Source organism: Ictidomys tridecemlineatus, chromosome Y (genome assembly GCF_052094955.1).
Source record: "Ictidomys tridecemlineatus isolate mIctTri1 chromosome Y, mIctTri1.hap1, whole genome shotgun sequence".
NCBI lineage: Eukaryota > Metazoa > Chordata > Mammalia > Rodentia > Sciuridae > Ictidomys > Ictidomys tridecemlineatus.
In genome coordinates this window covers 16,787,726-16,807,130 of record NC_135494.1, presented here as the reverse complement: position 1 = coordinate 16,807,130, position 19,405 = coordinate 16,787,726, and the positions used below count along the sequence as shown (strand labels likewise).

The window sequence follows — 19,405 nt, the reverse complement described above, 5'->3', positions numbered from 1 at the left end:
CAGATGCAAACCCCAATGCTAGTGTGGGCCCTGGAAAAGAAGCCACCACTCCAGGTGACAATAGACTTGACTGGATGCTTGGGGACTGAAGCAAGGTAGTTCTCACTCACCTCTTCTCCCTCCTCATTTTCAGCAGGCCTCTGCCTGTGGCTAGGAGAGGAGTGGAGCTCTGTCCCCCACCTGGCCCCGCTGTCTCAGCGCTGCTTTAAGGGCAAACTTGCAACTAGGTGAGTTGAAAGGGAATTATTCCAACTCAGAGTTTCTTTTCTTCTGATCTAACACAGGAGATGTCCACTTTTGGTTTCTGAGTTTATGGTGTCCTAAGAACTCCACTTCACTTTGGCTACTCAAAGTGGGGTCGCTTGGCCAGTAGCACCAGCATCCCTGCTCAGAGCTTGTCAGAAACGCTGCCACTCAGAGGTGCTGGAGTTTTTCACTGACAGAAGCCACATTTGAAACAAGCCCTGAGGCCATACCTGAACACACCCAAGCTCATGTGCTTGTACTCCACCCTGGGTTCCTCACCTTGGCGCCCTTGGCCCATCAGGCCATATCCTTCTTAGTCTGTAGAGGTCTTCCTCCTGCAGTGTAGACATTCAGCAGCACCCATGGCCTCTACCTGAGTTTTGCACCAGCACCCCTGACTTGTGATAACATAAAAGGTCTCCAGGCATTGTCAAATGACCCGAGGAGAGGGGGAAAGTCACCTGTGTTGAGACCCATCAGCTTCAGGGTCACCTGAGACCATGTTACAAACACACATTCTCAGACCCCTCCCCAGATTGGCAAAACCAGGTACTCCAGTGGGGCCCAGGAAACTGGTTAACTCTCTGTGAGACACAGGCTCTCTGAGGTGGAAGAGGACTCGGGAAAGGCCCTGCAGTGAATCACTATTTGGTGACAGACCAGTCACAGGGGCCACAGCATGACCAAGAGGTTGCAGGCCGTGGGTGATAAAGAGCCCAAAGCAATAGCCACCTGGGAGGGTTTTGCAGCCAACACTTCCCCCTGTGCTATCATCATGACCTTGGCCAAGTGACTTGATCTTTCAGTGCCTCAGTTGAAACCTATGGAAAATGGGGACAACCAAAGCACTGTTCCTCCTGCAACTATTGAGGGATGAGGAAGCTTTTATGATAAGGTGCTTAGAAGAGTGCTTGGCTCCAAGACCTTTGGACAAGTCAAATAACTGGTCTTGTCTTCACCATCACTGGCCTGTCTTGCCCCCGATTGTTGAGTCCCCTACAAGCCAGCCAGGCATGTGCTTCATTCTCTGCCACATCCTCAGCAGGGAGCCCTGGCCTGGCCTGGACCAGGCTTTCAATGAACATCGGTGGATAAAGGCATTGCAGTGCCCATGAGGACATGAGGATATCAGCAGAAGCCCTCTGTCTCAGGGGCTTGAACTTTGCTGTGGATCCTGTATGTTCTGCAAAGGGACCCCAGCTTCCTAGATCTGATTCTATTAGAAGGTGTCCTTGCAAATGTGGCAACTGAGCAAAAGTGGGCTTCTCCATCCCTGTGGATTAGATGGGACGTCAGGTAGATCTGCAGGCATGCTGTAACCAACAGTCAATCAACACATGCTTAGAAAATCATGGAAAGACTAAAGATGGGGGCGGGGTGCTTCACAGATGCTGTGTGTTTTCTTCCTCTACTTCTAGGATTCTCTCTACCCACCTCCTGAAGTCAGTCATACAACTATCCCCATTTCAGATATGCAAACACTGAGGTCCCAATAGGTTACAGAACAAGCCCAAGCTCATTGTCTAGTAAGCAGTGAAAGAGTTCTTCTCATGCTGGTCTCTGATTCCAAACCCGCACCTGCCTTTCTTCCTAGGGCACTTCCTGGTGTGCACACAGGGATGACATGCCTTAAGATTGGGAGGACAATCCTAATTTCAAACCTTCTACCTCACGTTATGCTGAAGACAATCCTAAGCAGCAGAGCACGTGTCTTATTTGGTTTAAAAACTCCATCTCGGGTAGTAATGAGATCTCTCTGCCACAGCCCCACCAGACAGCCATTTGTGACCACAGGAGTGTGGAGAAAGAGTGACCACAGGAGTGTGGAAAAGAGGACATAATTCAGGAAAGTGAAATAAAGAAGCAAGAGCTGAATATACTAGAACAGACAGGACCAGCAGAGAGAGCTCAGCTGAGAGAGGCCTGGAGCAGGGCTGGGGTGAGCCAGTGCATTCCATGGGTATTGATGAAGGTCTGCTGTGTGCCTGGCACTATGCTGAGAAGTAGATGCTGCATTGAGTACAGTCTCTGACCTTGCCCTGCTAAAGATCCCAGTCTGGGGATTTAAAGCTGGATGACATTGTCCAGCACTATGCCATTTCGTCAAACCCCAGCTGACCTAGAGCCCCCAGCACCATGGCCCATTTGCCTACAGTGAAGGCCAGCAGCAGAATCCTGCCATGGCTGGCAGGAGTGGGTGGAGAACCCCCAGCTCTCTAACCCTGTAGGAAGGGTTCTATTAATAACATGATTTACATGAACCTCCAGCACTCCTTATCAGAACTGTGCTTACTCACTTAGTGACAACAACTGGCTGGTACACCCTGTCTTCCAGTTCCTAATCACTTCCTGTTCCCACCTGGAGTTTTCTAGCATCACCTCCCAAGAAAACTACTTGGTAACAAATCTGGATTACAGAGTCTCCACACTTTACCTCAGGGAAGCCAGAGCATGAAAGAAGGTTCTAGAAAAATATACAGTGATCCCAGTCTATCGGGCCATTTTGTGCCTGAATTTATAGTACTCCTTGGCTGCTGTGATTGCCGTGATAGGTATAGGAGAAAAGACAAGCCATATTTTGGGATGTAAATTGCATTCAGGCCGAGTCACTTTCACACCACCTACCAAGTAGGAGTAGAATCTCATGAAATTTTAAGTACAACAGAATGCCAAATGACTACTCATTCCAGTGAAGACATGCTGCAAACAAGACTTAGAGAAGTGACCTCAGAGAAGATTCTATCATTCTGCATTTGTTTCTGAAAGTTGAAGCACACAGTTCTAATGAGCCCAGGAAGAGGTTGATACCCAGTTGAGTTGGCATATGATGTGCCAGAGCTCAGGACTTCAGGGCTGCTGTCTGGTGGTTCCTGGGCTCTTCTGGTCCTCACCTTCACTCAGTGTCTTTTTGTTGGTGATGTCATTCAGCAATGGATTACTGGCCCAGAGAATTGTTCAGTATTGCTCAGTAGGATCAAAACACTGTCACCAGTTGTAGGTAGCCAACTCCAGGTGAGAAACTTGATAGATGTTAATGCTCACGGCTTCACACCAGCAACCTGCCCCTCAGTGATCATGCTCTCTAAAATATACACCATGCTAAATTGTGTGGAAGCATTCTAGGTCTAGCCAAACCACACGATCTTTCAAAAACAGCCCAATAACATTTAGAGGATTCACTCTCCAAAGCAAGCTTGCCAATGCCTGAGCGCCCACACACTCTATTGGCACCAACCTCACCTCCTTTTAGAATGCACACATCCACCAAGATACCACTGCCTGTGGTGGTTGAGAGGACTTTCCAATTGACGAGGTGGATGTGAATGTAACACGAGAATGAATTAGCATTTACCAACAACTGGAAGAAAAAAATCCATTCTCTAAGATATGATGACGGAGCTACTCTGTGATCTAGACCATCCCCTCTCCTGCATCCTCTCTCTTTTCCTCTGCCTCGATGGACCTCCAACTGAGCCCAGAAAGATGTGTCCTTTCTAGTCAGAAGCCCTGTCATGGCTTCCATTTCCAAGCCCTGATTCCTGGTTAACTGCAGCCAGAGCTCGCTTTCAAGGTAGTCTCTTCAGATCCCTTCCCTACGTAAACCACAGTGAGGGCTCTGGCCCCACCTTTACTCTGTACACCACCATTCCACATTATGGTCTTCCTGTCCCTCTCTGTGACCCAGGACTGCCCATGACTGACCCCACCCAACAACAAGCTGTTGAACCAGGTGCCATCAAAGGGAAGAAATGACCAGAGATGGCTAACTTGAAGATTTCACAGAATAGTCCATGAGACAAGGAATATCCTGAACCAGTGAAATGACATAAGAGGAAGTCAATGAATTCTAACCTCAAGGGCAAATCCTACAGTACACTGGCTCTCAAATTCAGCTACACACTGGAGCCACCTGGGAGCTGTGCATAGTACTGACCGCTGGACCACCCACTGGCCCTGGGCTGATGGAATGGCTCTGGGCTAAGATGGGACACTGGAGTTTGCAAATTACCAGTTGAGTATAATATAAAGCAAACTTTGAGAACATTGCTTTTGTCCCCAAATGAAGAACTGTGTGCATACAGATGGAGAAGTACACAAATCTGCAGCATAAACCTCCTTGAGGGTCATAGATTAAGTGCACTGCAGTCACCAGCATCCTGGCTAGGAACACAACCAGCCTCCTATTTCCACCTTCCAGGTTATTGCAGCCCTGCCATCCAAGCATGGAGGAGTCCTCCCTGCTGAGAAATTTCAGTGTGCAGAATGGAGAGCCCTCTCTCCTGGGAGTCCCTGCTTTGACAATAAGTGCACTGGAGAAGTTAAATCAAGTGGGAGGCATATGGACAGGCTTCCTGGATGAGGCCCTATTGAAAGGAGGATGGGATCTGAGGAGTGGACCAGAGAGAGGAAAGATGGAAAGTACAGCAAGTACATTCAGAGCCGAGGTCAGGCCCAAAATACAATGTTGGCTGACAAGAGAGCCCTTGCACCAGGATCAACAATTTTGAGAAGTCAATGAGGACTGCCTGAAAAGATCAATTCCAAAAAATTCCATGGAAACCCACTCATCACACCTTTCTGAAAACACTGGAAATGTAGGTTTCATGCAAGGAACTCTGGGTGACAGATGGCAAAGTTTGCCAAATGCAAACATGCCTACCAGCTCTGAGAAGCCATTCTAATTCACACTGCTTCAACCAGGGAGAATCCCCAGGTGCTCACTGAGAACAAGTTAGCTTGTGCCACTTGAAGCTGCTTCAACAAACAGCTTCACTTCTGCACTTCTAAGCTGTTCTCCTCAAGAACTTTCAGAGCACAGTTCAGGCCTGAAACACAAAGGGTGCCAGAAAGAGTTCTCTTGAATCTAGCATCACCAACTTTCAGGAGAAAAGAGGACCAGCTGAGAAGATCAGTTCTCCAAAGTCTCACTGACATCTATTTGTCACACTCGTTTACAACATTCACTTGAAGTGCAGGTGCCCACATGAGTGAACTGGTTTTTTTTATCAATGGCACAGAGGCTTCAATGTATAAGCATGCCTGTCACCTGTAAGAAGCAGTTTTGAATTCTTTTAGGTCAACAGGAAAAAAAATAGCATGTGCACACTTACAACAAAGTTAATCAACAAAGCAAATTGAAACTGCTTGCAGCAAACAGCTTCCATTCTCCCATTCCCCAGCTATTTTCAGCAATCGCATCCAGAGTCCAATTCCAGCTCAATATAAAATGTGTGCTCCCAAGGAAGCCTGTATAATTGACATCACCCAACTTGGGGAGGCAAGGGGAATGCTGAGAAGATCAGTTCTTCAAAACTCCTACTTTTTCAGAAAACTCATTGAAAGGCAGGATACCCACTTGCAGCCATCAGTGGTTGACAGATGGCACAGAGGCTTCAATGTGAAACCGTGAATGCCAATCATTACAAGTGCTTCTGACAAACTCTAGTGCAACCTGGGACACCCCAAAGTGCTCAACGAGAACACACTTTGTTCCTGCAAGTGGAAGCAGCTTGCATGAACTGTTTCAATCAGGAAATTCCAAGCTCTTCTCAGCAATCACATTCAGAGCACAGTTTTGGCCCAATAGAAAAAGGGTCCTAGCAAGAGGGTCCCACACCTACGATCACCTTCATAAGGTAGCTTCCCATCTTCTGTGTGGAAGTGGGTTTCTCCTTGGCCCTTATGCTGTGGAGGAGACCACTAGGAGCTAAGCTTCATGCAGGACCATCTGACCTGGACTTTTTGCAAGCCCTATGAAGCCCTCACACAAGCTCAAATGCTACAGGACTCTGCAGACCAGTCCATGCAACAGTAGACATTCATTCATTGTCTAGAGTCTACTGGTTCCTAAATGCACGGCATTCATTGTCATCAAATGCACAATTTTGATCAAAAACCATCACCAGTAGATCAGGTAACAAATCATCACAGTAGATCAGGTAACAAAAACATATATATTTTAAAATAATAATATATTAATGGAAACAACAAATACAGGATAGAGTATCAACTGTGTTACTAAACAAGGTCAAGGACAATGGCAAACTATAGATTCAAACTTTGAAGCCAATAGTAATCAATGTAAATATTCCTGGGCTGCCTCAGCCCCGCCCAGGCACACAGCAGCAGAATGGTTTTGCAAGCATCCTCAGGAGGGCTGGAGCCTTCTTTGCAGGACGAGAGGGAGGTTGAGGCTGGATCCACTCATCATTCTTTTGGGAGAGGCTCCTTTTCCTCAGCACGAAGTTGGGTTTTGTGTGAGGGTTCTTTGCGTAAAATACGTTGGCCTGCGCTGGAATCCTCAGCTCTGGGGAGAGAGGGGTGTACAAAATAAGGTGGCTCGGGAGGTGCTCCCTGGGACACCCCAACATCTGAGAGCCTGTGCCAGAAACGAACTGAGCCACACACCTGAGAGCTCTCCAATTCAGCACCAATACCAACAAGACAGCCTCCACAGTCCTCCCTGAGGAAGAACTAGGCAGAGCACTTCAACAGACCTAATGTCTGTTCCTACCAAAGGCTTTGGACTCCAAAACATCCCAGGTCCTCTTGCGTCTGCCAAAGCACACCACTAGGGTTTGCATCTGAAATCTCCCACAAAAGTGCCGAAGATTCAGACCCCACATGAGCCATCTTCACAGGTGGGTTTGGAAGGAAGCATTGGATGGTGAGTGCTCTGATGTCAACATGAAATTCTCATTCAAGATGAATACACTACTGGGAGGTGGGAGGGACTGGAAGAAAGGTTGAGCATGCTTGGAGGAAGACCTAAACAGGAGTGCGCCCTGGGCAACAGTACCTTGTCCCAGTTGGCTCCACTGAATCCTCATTCTCCAAGTAGAGGTCCTCCTTCTCCTCTCCGTCTTTCTCTCCCTCTCTCCCAGCCTTGTTCTCTCTCTCCCAGTCTATGCCTTTGTGGCAAGGGCTGAGGAGCTGTCCACTGCCACACACTAGAGCTTTATGGACAGCCTCAGTGCACAACCAAAGAGAAAGTTGTGAAACCCAGAGAAAAGGCCTAGGATTCTCAAGTATGGCCACAGTGAGGACAGGCTGACCAGCACGGATACCACATTAGAGCCACGCGTCTGCGTTGGTGGAGCCTGCTTCCATGTGAACCAGGCTTCTGAGAATGGAGGCCACATTCCAAATGCTGCCCTCCTGAGAACAATGATTCCAAAGACCAGCAAAGGGACTGCTTCCCTCCGACATGGTGTATGGCCCAGTGGTGCCATGACCCCGAGTGGGGGAATACAACAGCCAGCTTCTCCTTCCTCTGAACACCTCTTTCCTGTCACCCTCCTCTAACCTAGAGCCTGTTCTCCATCCCTTCTGGGTTGGATGTGGGGATCTCTGCTATGAATTTCTTAGGCTACCAAGGCCCCAGACAGACTTCCTCTTCCATAGACTCTACTAACCTAACAGAAGGTTAAGATAGGAGACAAGTGATCCTAGAACTCATTGGGATGGTGGTCTTCAGTGTACATAGGCTGGGATAATGGCTGCTGAGGTGTTTGGCTCACAAAAGCCAACCAACCAACCAATGAAAAAGTGCTGACATTATTATCAGATGAGCTCTGTGGCTACGTGCTCAGGAAGCCCTCATCTGACTCTAGTTAGGGATCATAACCTGGCTATTGGGATCACTCCTTGGCTAGTGGACTCAGGTGCGGAAGACCATGGAATTTATGCAAAAACAGATGATTCAAGCTGTCCCCCAGGCTGTGTTTTCTTCCCAATTTCATCCTGTTACTGCTTGCTAGAATATTGGCAATGCTCTGCCCAGGCAGTGGTTTTCTTGTCACACAGAAGGCTTTCAATCCTACTGCTTCAGTCCACAAAATGCCAGTTCCATCTTTAGCCCATGCATGCCCATGTTCCTCTGAAACCACTCCTATCTCAGACCACAGAACCATACTGCTCCTGGAAAGAGGCTTTCCTCCTCACTCCTCAATGATGTCAGCTTTGCATGCGTCTTCATGTCCTGGGCAGGGCACCTGGTGGCGGAGCCGCACTAGCCACTGGGGTATACCAAAACACCTGGAGAGCTTACACCAGCAGAAGTGCAGTTGGCTTTGTGCACGAGCCCAACACACCCTGTTGGAGTGTTCTTGGGGGTCAGAGACTACTCGTTGGTGCTAAGAGTTGACCTGAGTCCACATCCTGACCCTTGCTCTCTGTCATCTGATTGTCCCACTTACTCTGACGGTGAGACATGATTTGGCCCAGCTCATATTCCTCCGGCTTCTCCTGAGTAAGCAAGTGTAGCTCGAGGGCCCTGCGGATGACGACAGGAGCCCGATCGTGGCAGGTCACCTGGAGCAGCATGGGAGACAGGCCTTCAGGAAATGGGCCTTGAAGTGACTACTCAAGGACAGTGGGCAGGGGCATTCTGGAGGCACCTCCACTCTAAATACAAGGGCAACATCCATGACCCTACGACCTGAGGCTGACCTCCTGCTCATCGCGTGGGCTCTTCACACAGGCTACTAGCCCAATCCTTGTACATAGGACTTCCTGGACCTGCCATTGCTCTTTGTGGAGCTGCACTTCTCTCCAAGTGAAAGGACCCCACTACCTGCATACAGATGCAATCTCATCCCACAAGTTGGGAGGAATGGGACAATAGCCTCCAAGATCCTAGGTCTGCCCGAGGATGCAGGCGGCGTTGGGAATGGCCTAGGCACAAAACCGAGAGGCTTTGGTCTGGATTGCCAGGGCCCAAATCAGACCCAGGAACATGACCACACACAGGAGTGATGAAAGATAGCCATGAGAGCTCCTGGCCTCCAGAGGCTCAGTGCTGGCTGGGGTGTACGAGGGCACCTCATCCGGCAAGGGTGGTAATTGGGTTTCCTGGACATTTAGTGTGCTTGCTCCACATCCATACTGACTCTGCAGAGAGACCCTCTCAGCTCCTTGTTCAAGGAACATGCAGAACCTCATACTGGTGTCCTGCTCCATAGAGGCCAGCATCCCATACAGGGGAACCTGCAACCTAGGTCCTGGCCTGTTCTCATCTGTCACCCATACCTGCCTCTGCCCTTCTGGACTGCATGCTGCCACCTGACACACAGACTCCCTCAGACATGGCGGTGGACAAGCTGCTGCTCTCCCTCATCTCAGCTCCAGCCCTTCACACTGACCTCTTCCTTGTTGATTCCCATCTATCCTCCTGATCATCCAGAAGCTCCAAATTCAAGAGGGCATGAGTAGTTCATGGTATTGGACCAGTGTCTGCTCCCCACCCAGGTGTAAGCACCAGGGGACACCCCTGCTCCCAGGCTTACCAAAACAGTCTTGGCCATCTTTGGACTTTGTGTTTCTAAGTGGACACGAATTAAGCAGGTGTCTCCCACCTGCTTGTGGGAAAGCGGCCTGGAGGACTTGCAGGTTGATTCTGAGAACTGTGGGGGATGGAACATCAGCAAACCCAGAAACAGAAAGCCACCCCAGCCTGTCAGTTGGCTCTATGGGCTTCTAGCACATATGTCCAGGTGCTCGGGCTTCTTATTTCCCCAGGTGGGAGTGGAATGGCAGCACAAGTACAGCTTGAATAAGGTAGGTGTTTACCTCCTTTCCCTTGACCTCGCGGCGTTTCCTCACGATGAAATAATATTTTATTTGTGGATTCATGGACAGATACATCAGTGAGTGGTCAGGGACCTTGATTTCTGCAGAGCAAAGTGGAGAGAATTGTTAGGTGGCACTCAAGGATTATACCACAAAACACCCACAACCCCTGAGAGTCTCCGCCAGGGCGAGCCTGCACCAGAAATGAGAGCCCTCCTATCCAGCTACAGTGCCACCAAAGACTTCCTTAGTGATTCTTCCCTGGAGAAGATGATGTACAGGATTCTAAACCAAAAGAGCACCTGGCAATGGAAACAGCACCTTGGGCCCAGAACTTCTCAGTGCAGGTTGGCTCTGCCAAAGGGACACTGCTCGGATCTGCATCAGGATTGGCAAAGGCTCCTGTGCTTAGGCCTTTCTCCCCAGGGCAGCCATGCTCACACATGGGCATTCAGGGAAGCGTTGGATGGTGGGCGAATTCATCCCTTTGCCCTGGATGAATCCACTCATGGATGAATACGCGGAGGGGAGGTGGTATCCATCAGAGGTGTGTTGGGCATGGACATGGGAGGACTTCAGCAGGGTGGTGCCCTGGAGAACTCTATTGTTTTCTAGGATCGCTCTCCTTCCCCTTGTTTCTCATCAGGAGCTGTCTGCTTGGTACTTTTATTCTGGTTCTTGTTCTACTTCTGGCTCTTCTTTCTGTCCTGCATCTTCTTGTAGTTCTTTCTGGGTCTTTTTCCTGTTCTTACATGATTCCTTCTTGTTCTTCTTCTTGTGTATCTCCCTCCACCCTTCCTTTTGTTCACCTCCTTCTTTTTCTTCTTCTGCCTCCTGCTCTTTATCGTGTGATCCCCTCCCCACTCAGGAGTGTCTCTTTCTCCTCCTCCTCTTTCTCCTTCTTTCTCTGGCAATGGTGGGGCGTCCTGAGGAGTTCAAATCTATCACACACTTCTGCCCAGATGCAGCCTCTGTTCAGTAGTCCAAGATGAAATCAGTTCTCAATCAAGGGCCAGGAGTGAAACCAAGACCGAAGACAAGTGACTTCCTTTCTTTGTCATTGTCACAGTCAGGAAAGACTGAATAACACACACCACATTCTGGATAGGCTTCTACCTGTGGTAGTCAGCACCTCATCTGGACCAGGATTGCTAAAATAGATTCCACCTCCATAAAGCTTCCCCAATGAAAACAAGGTTTCCAAAATCTAGGAGAGGGCCAGCATCACTGCCACCCTCCTGCCATAAGGCATAGATGCCATCACACCTAGTGGGTTCCAGGCCCCCCGGAGTCCTCCCTTTTGATGTCTGTTACACACAAACCTCCCCTGGTCTGGAGCCTGCTCTCAACTGATGCTTGGATTGAAAGTCTGTTTCTAAAATCACCTTTGTAGATTCTCGGTTTGGTAATTCCTTTTGACTGGCTAGTACCAGAGGCACGTAAGCACTGAGACCATTCCCAGGCCTTTTGACTTGGGTAAAGGGTCTCCCGAAGTTTCTGAGGCTATTTGGAAATCCCCATCCCCCTGCACTGCCTCCCAAGTCCCTGAGATTCGCAGACACTGCCCCTTGCCCAGCTCCTTGCACCTCAGTCTTCCTCATGTGTGAGACAGAGCCAAATCAAATGAGGCGGTGTGTGAAAATGGGAAAACTCACTTACGTGCCAGACAGATGGTGGGTTCTACTGTGGACAGGCTGGGATGGTGGAGGCTAGGAGTGTCGGGCTCACAAGAAAGGAAAGAGCACTGGCATTGTGGACAGCTCAGCATTGTGGCCTCTGTTCTTCAGATGCCCTTCTTTGTTGCTGGAAGGAATAATAACCTGGCCATTCTGATATCTCCAGGAGATGGGCACCCAGGCACAGAGGACTTGGAATTGTTCCAAAAAGAACCCAAACAGGCTGTCCCCTGGCCTTGACTTCCTCTTCACTGAGTCCTGTTCCCAGTTGCTGCAATCCTGACATTCTTGAGTAGGCAGGACTTCTCATATCCTGGCCATGGATTGGGACCTGTGCGGCTTCCGTCCATAGCAATGCTGATCCAATCAGGACCCATGCTCTGCTCCTCTTCATTTGATGGCATCCTTATCAGTGAGCCATAAACCAAACTGATGATGGATTGAGCCTCTCTCTGCCTTGCCCTCATCGATATCAGCTTTGCATTGCCAGACCAGGTCCAGGGGAGAACACGTTTAGGGAGGTCCAGCAGCCCCCTGGGGCCTCACTGAACACCTCCACATTGGACACGCCCATCACTGCACTTGGTTTCCTGCACCAGGCCCACCACACTCTGGCTGTTTTAGGGCCAAGGCCCACTTTCTCTTGGCTGTGAGTTATCCTGAGCCCACTGTGGATCATGTCTCCCCACTGTCTGATTGTCTGACTTACTCTCTTGCAGAGACATCATTCTCAGCAGCTCAAAGTTGTCCACATCCTCATGCTGCAACAAATTTTGGTCCAAGGCCCTGCGGATGAGTCTTGTCACCCTCTCCTGACACGTCACCTAGATCAGGGTGAAACAAATGTCATCAGAGAATGGCTTTTAGAGGAGCTACCCAGAAGACTGTGGTCAAACATTCAGGAGAAAAGTTAGCTACATATACAAGGGCACAATCTTGTTATCCTGCTACCTGAGTGTGGCCTCCATATACCCCCTGGGTTCTTGCAACGTGCTACTAGAACAATCCTGGTACAAATATCTGCCTGTACCTGCCATCTCCCCTCCCCCTGGGGAGCCACATTTCACTCAGGTCAAAGGACCAAACTACCTATGCACAGACACACTCTCATCTCACTGAGATGACAGCAATGGGCCAGGGATCTGCGCACCAAGTGTGCTCTGGGATGCAGGCTGCCTTTGTGGGTGGAAGAGGCAGATGCACTGAAAATTTTGGTCCTGACTGCCATTACACAAAACAGACTCAGATACAAGAGTGTGCACTTGAGTGCTTCATGATAGCCTGGAGAGGCCCTGGGCTCTGGAAGCTCGGTGCGGGTCTGGTTCTAATGATGTACTTGACTCAGCACTGGCAGTCACTGAACATGTCTCCTCTGCAGCTGGACACCTGCAGCATTAGCGTGTCTACTGCACAGCCATAGAAATTCTGCCAAGAACCCCTATAGTTCTGTATTTACTCACATGCAAAGGCTGACATTCCGAAGCTGTGGCATGACCCCCCAGGTGATCCCGACCCCAAATTTCCACACCTAGTCATGCTAAGGAGGTTCTCTTCCCTGCTACCAGGAACACACCCCCTCCTACACATGTGACAAGTCACTGCCAGCTCCTCTGCTCCAACCTCACTCATTGAGAATACCAAGTTCTAGGCACTGCAGCCTGCACCCTGGACATATCTCTGCCTTCATCTGTCCACAGCAGATGCCTTCATCTGTCCGTCTGCACTTCTGGCCTGCCACACCCACAATACACAGGCCCACTCACCGCTGCAGCTGGGCATGCTGAGGCTCTCCCCCCTCAGGTCAAGCCCTTAAGACTGACCTCTCTCTTCTTAATTTCCCACCACAGCCCCAGGGTTAGCTGTGTCTCCTGCCTTCCACTGTGTGGACACCCAGGAGGCAGCCCTGCTGTCAGGCTTACCGGGATGCGCTTTGTCTCCCTCAGGCTCTGTCCCTCTAGGAGGACGTGGACAAAGCGGCTGTCTTCCACCTGCTCGCTGGAGTGAAGCGGTGAGGAGCTGCTATTGGTGACTTTTCTCATGCACCACTCATTGCTTTGGGTGGCCTGGGGCAATGGTCCTGCAGCCACCGCAGAGCTGCTGCTCACAGCTGCTGGGATCCTGGATGCCACTGCCACAGAAGGCTCCAAGAACTGTGGGGGATGACAACATCAGCAAAGCCCAGCACCTGCACCCCACCCAGCCTGGCATTGGCTCTGTGGGCATTCTACAACATCCATCCAGAACCTGAGGTTCTTGTCCCCTTGGAGGATGTGGAGTGGCACCAGGAGTAAAGACTGAAGAAGGTGGCTGTTTACCTCCTTTGGCTTGACTTTAAACAACTTGCTGGCAGCTGTTTCCCGAAGAAGAAAGTCATAATCCACTCTGCCATCCAGGGCGTAATATACGTTTCCATCTGCAGGGATCCTCAGCTCTGGAGAGGCAGGGGCAGAGGCGTGGTAGGTGACACTCAAGGAATACACTACCCAACATCCCCCACAACTGAGAGCCTCTGCCAGCTCAGGTCTCACACACAGACCTGAGAGCCCCCGAATCCAGCTACTGTTCCACCAAAGACTCCCCACTGATTCCTCCCTGAGGACCCTCTATGCACAGGAGGTCCCCTACAGGAACACCTTTCAAGGAAATAGCCCCTTGTACCCTAGACCCTCTTAGTTCACGTTGGACCCACCAAAGACAAACAGCTACACTTTGTATCTAGATTGGTCCCATAAGACTCATGTGTTCAAGGTTTTCTCCACACTGCAGCAATGATCACAGGTGGGTTTGGGGAAAAGCACTTGATGGTGGGTGCCTCCACCTTGCCAGTGGATTCATCCACTCATACAGGGCTACAATAATTGGAGGGGTATGGTTTGGAGGTGTGTTGAGCGTAGGTGGAGGATGTCCACAGCAGGGCTGTGCCATCCAGAGATATATATTTCTCTTGAGTTCCCCACTTCTGCATTTTCTCCTCATGAGTATAATTCTCATTCACATTTTTAATCAATTTATTGTTATACTTCTTGTTCGGCTTGTGTTTCTCCTTATTGTTCTTGTTCTTCTTCATCTTCTCCTCATGCTCTTTCTTAAAGTCATCTTGACCTTCTTATTCATGGTCTCCTCCTTCAACTTATTTTCATTTTTCTACTCCTCCTTCTCCTCCTCCATGTCCTCCTTCTCCTCGTCCTCCTCATGCTTGTCCTCCTCCTCCTCGTCCTCCTCCTCCTCCTCCTCTTTCTTCTTCTTCTTTCTCTCCCTCTCTCTCTCCCTCCCCCCCCTCTCTCTCTCTCTCTCTCTCTCTCTCTCTCTCTCTCTCTCTCTCTCTCTCCAAGAAGAGTTTACAAGCTGTGAAGGGTTCTATTCTACCACACTCTTCTCTCTGGAAATGGCCTCTGGTCCTAAGTGGACTCAGTTTGCAATGAATAGAAAGATTGGAAACCAGAAATGATTCTTCATTGAACTGCTTTTCTCATGTACTCAACTAGGTCAGGAAAGGTCGCCAAAGTAGGCACCCTGTGGTTGTCTGTCTTCTTTGACACAAGACAAAGAAGCCTCTCTTCTTGGCCCCTTGTGGATAATAGCTTTGCAATGCCTCCTCAGGCCAAGGAAAGAACACATGATAGGCAGGTCCACAGCGCCTGGGGAACATGAAGAACCTGCAGATTGATGCCCCATCATTACACTTTGTTTTATGCACAAGTCCTACCATACTCATCCTGGGCACTGAGTCAATGCACACTGTGTTTTGGCTCCCAGTTATCGTGAGCCCACTGTGACTCACTGCTCCCTACCCTCTGATGGTTCCACTTACTCTGATGGTTCGAGAGAATTTGCAGAAGCTCGTAGTTTTCTGGGTCCTCCTGCTGGAGCAAGTGTGCATCTAAGGCCCTGCGGATGATGACTGGAGCCCTGTCCTGGCAGGTCACCTGAGCAGGGTTGGAGAAAGCTCATCAGAGAGGGAATTTGGGAGTAGCTACCCAGAGGACAGTGCTCAAGGACAATCAGAGACAAGTGAGCTCTCAACACAAGGGAACCATCTTGATACCCTGCTACCTGAGGCCTTCATGTGATCATGTGGGGGTCTTCCTATGAGCCTCTAGTCCAATCTTGGTACAAGAGTTTGCTTCAACCTGCTATGCCCTACAGGGACAAGGGAATAAGGACCAAAAGACTTTGTACAGACACACTCTAGTCCCATCAAGATGGGTGGAATGGTCCAGTGCACTTCCATATCCCTGCTCTGGTCTGGGATACAGCTGCATTTTTGTGTGGACCAGGCACAAACCCTAGTTGCTTTGGTCCTGACAGCCAGGGCACAACACACACTAGGACTCTTTAATGATAGGCATGGAAGCTGCTGGGCTCGAGAGTGTCAGTGCTTGCTGGGGTGTCAGGAGTTTCAGACCCAGCAGGTGTAGTGGTTCAACATGGCTCCCCTGGAGGTGGACACCAGAGTCTCATGATGGATACTCCACACCCAGGAAAATTCTGCAGAGAGAGCCGCTAAATCTCTATTCACATACATGCAAACTAGGACACTAATGGGCCCCTCCAAGGCCCCCAGTTCTCTGTGACCCACACCTACCCACCCTAATCATTCTACAATGGCTCCCTTCCCTTCAACCAGCAACATATCCCCTCCCACACACAAGAAAATGACTGCCAACTCCTGTGCTTCAACCTCCACGGTTCAATATACTCCTCCTCATTAGCAAGGTCAGTAGAGGATGGCCTGTACCCTCGATATTTCTCTGACCTCCTCTGAACCCAGCACTCACTCCTGCACTTCTGACCTGCACACCCCAAAACACGCAGGCCCACTCGCACCCAGACCTGGCATGCTGCTGCTCTCCCGCCTCTCTCTTGCTCACTTTCTGCTCTCCTTCCTGACCTTCCAGAAGCTCCAGTTCAAGAAGACAGGCCTAGTCCAAAGTGTTTGCTGTGGACTCGGTCTTCCCCACTGTGGGCTACCAGGAGACTCCCCTGCTCGAAGACTCACCAGGATGCTCCTATACTGTGTTGTCCTTTCCTTTTCCAGGTAGACGTGAATGAGGCACCTGCCTCTCATCTGCTTGTTATATTGGGGCCTTGGGGAGAACCGAGTAGAGACCCCTGATGTCCTGGACTCCGGCTCTGCCCCTTCCCTGGGAGAAGGCTCTGGCTCTGGGGTTGGCTGAGGAGCCGTGACAGAAACTGAGCATGTAGCTAGAGGAGAAAAGATGCCAACATGACTTCCTTGCCCAGACCTTTCCACAGACAGACAATACCCCTGCTGCCAGGAAGAACTCAGGCCCTTAGCCCACACAGGACCTCTATGCAGACTGGGGTCACTTCCTGAATGGACAAAGGCTTGTCCTAATTTCCAGCCCAACACCAGGCATACAGACTCCCTGCAGTGGGACAAGAGTCGGACCTTTCCTCATATACCCTTAGGTACTCACCACAGTCCGCCTGGCTCTCAGGCTTTGCCTGGCTTGATTTGCCATCTTCAATTGCGGCCAGGAGGTGGTGTGCTTGGTGTTCCAGGTTCAAGCCTCCCAGCAGGAGCCACATGGATAGCAGCTGCTGCAGACTCAGAAAGCCTGGAGGCTGATGGGAAGCCTCGGAGTAGAGGTTCACCCAGGTCCCCAGGAAGGAAGGTGAGGCACTGTGGGGAGGAAGGTGTGGAGTCAGCAAAACCCTGGCCTTGCCTTCGCCATGGCCTCCAGAGAAAACCTCTGACCCTACACTGGGGAGAGCAGTCTTTCCTCAGCCTTCCCAAGTCAAATCACCTTGCAGGTCCCTATTCTGGAAACAGGAGCCCACCCTCTTGACCCCAAGCCCATTCCATGTTGAAGTTGGTCCACGGGTCCACCATAGTCACTGAAGAGGACAACGTGCAGTTTTTCCCCATGGAGTCAGGGATGCAGTCACATGTAGGATATGTACTCATGGCACCTGCGGTTTGAGGCTGACCCCCATGAAAAGGGACAAAATGGCAGTCATTTGCACCCTATTTTTCAATGAATTATGAAATGTGACTGGAAACGTATCTTCACACAGTGGGTGCTTTCTCCATGTTCATCAGTGAATGAGCCCAAACTGCTGATTCCCACATATCTCTGGGTGTGGGAGCCACCATGTCCAAAGCCCCTGTCCAGCTATGTCCCAGCTAGGATGCCCTGTCCCACTATGGAAATTAACATGTCTTTATTAACCCAAAAGTGCTTTTCCCAAGGCCTGAGTTTTGAGACGCCTCTGGCACAGATCTACATTCTTCACAAAGCCAATATCACACTAGAAAGACCACCTGGCCTCGCTGAGTCCACCTGGGAATGAGCTCAGTGCACACCATTGAGCTGTGGTGCCCAGTGTGTGGGGACTGCTCCATGGACCTCTGTGGATCAGCTGGAGTCAGGATGGTTTCTCTGCCTGAGAGGGGAGTTCACTCCCCTTGCAAGGCTGTGGCAGGCACCTCCAGGACTCGTCCCATTTGGGACTGACATTCCACTATGAGTGTGGTCCTCTATCTCATTAGGTATCACAAACCTTTGGGTCCCTGCGAGGTACATGGCAGCCCCAAGACCCAGGCATGAGGGGGCTACACACTTGGGCTTGGTGGTCTGGTGCTTACCTTGGGAACAAGAGATCCAGCACCTGCTGGGTGGGGATGGAATCCCAGGAGATTAACCCCATGTTGCTGCTGAAATGTAGGTTCCTCCCACAAATGACAGGCAGGAGCTCATTCCTCAGCTGGTCCTGCCTGTAAAGTTCAAGGCTCTGTACCCTGAAGGGCTCCTCCGTGTTCTCATCATTTTCACCCTGGGTTGGGACCAAGAATGTTGGTTTAAAATGGAAATGGTGACAAACAGAAAAATGACTTGTGCCAATACACTAGAGTCAAAGCACAATGGGACAGTTCCCATCAGTACACACACACACACACACACACACACACACACACACACACACACACACACACACACAGTCAGAATAGGAGTCCTGGGCCATTCATCAGGGATCAGACTAGAGGGCCTGCTGGGCTCACCTGCCCTGTGCTACTCACTGTTACTCTTGAGCTCCTCTGCGACAATTGCCAGAGGCTCTGGCGTCTAAGATGAAGCCTCACCCAGTGCATCCACAAAAGGGCTAGTTGGCCCCCCTGAGATTCCTGGGAGCCTGAGGCTCGGCATTGTTTGCAACCACAGGAGAACATCCTTCTCACTCCAGTTTCTCCAACCAAATGAGCTCGGATGGCTTGGTCAGTTAAGTGGGTGCCTGGATACCAGGGTTCCATGTTCTGTTTGATCCATTGTCAAGGCAATGATGTCATTTCCTGTGCCCATACCTGAGCCTCTTTTCACATAAGACCACTTTCAAAAGCCCTATGAGCTGCTGATTTCTCCTCCATGCCTAAACATCTCAGGTGCGCAGGTGTTCACCAACAACTACCCAAACATCCCCACCAGCATCTGCCCTGCTTGGTGCCACTAGAGTTCCAGCTTGGAGCCTTCAAAAATGCATTCACAACCAGTCCTTCCCTCTCAGCAGCTTTTGGACCCTGGTCCCATCATTGTGCAACTCATGGTGTGCCCAGTATTTTCTGGAAAGTAGGGTAGCATCTAATCTCTAGGGTTTATTGTGTCTATTGGCCCATAACACCCTCTATTCTCTCTGAAATCAGAGATGGGACTCACAGGTGGCTAAAGCACAAATGTAGAGATGGGACAATCACAAGAAGGGCAGAGACAAAGAATGCACCCCAACTCAATCAGGCCTGTGTCCCACACAGGGACGTGGCCAATGTCCGTCCCATCGTGGCTGCAGTTTCCTCTCTACACCATGGCAAGTTGGAGGGGACTGAGATGCAGAGGCTGCTCCCCTCTGCCATACAACTTCCCAAGGCTTCTCCTAAGATTTCAAAAGGGCCAATT

General features: G+C 50.2%; 1 protein-coding gene across 1 annotated transcript; it reads right to left on the bottom strand.

Moving 5' to 3' along the window:
* Window positions 1-6,181: 6,181 nt before the first annotated feature.
* On the bottom strand, window positions 6,182-15,992 carry LOC144372058 (uncharacterized). Its single transcript, XM_078035477.1, has 8 exons — window positions 15,304-15,992; window positions 13,808-13,923; window positions 13,412-13,642; window positions 12,202-12,316; window positions 9,817-9,917; window positions 9,534-9,650; window positions 8,445-8,559; window positions 6,182-6,553 (listed from the first exon to the last, which is right to left on the bottom strand). Exons 3-8 carry the CDS (start codon window positions 13,529-13,531, stop codon window positions 6,348-6,350), a joined length of 774 nt encoding a protein of 257 aa, XP_077891603.1. The 5' UTR covers window positions 13,532-13,642; window positions 13,808-13,923; window positions 15,304-15,992; the 3' UTR covers window positions 6,182-6,347.
* Window positions 15,993-19,405: the final 3,413 nt, after the last annotated feature.

Bases quoted from the DNA above. Each gene is read 5' to 3' on its own strand.
- LOC144372058 (XM_078035477.1), bottom strand. From the start codon at position 13,531: ATGAGAAAAGTCACCAATAGCAGCTCCTCACCGCTTCACTCCAGCGAG. The intron at 9,918-12,201 runs GTAAGTCAGACA...TTTGCTCTGCAG, and splicing joins AATGATGTCTCTGCAAGAGA to AAATCAAGGTCCCTGACCAC. The intron at 8,560-9,533 runs GTAAGCCTGGGA...ATGCTGCTCCAG, and splicing joins AGATGGCCAAGACTGTTTTG to GTGACCTGCCACGATCGGGC.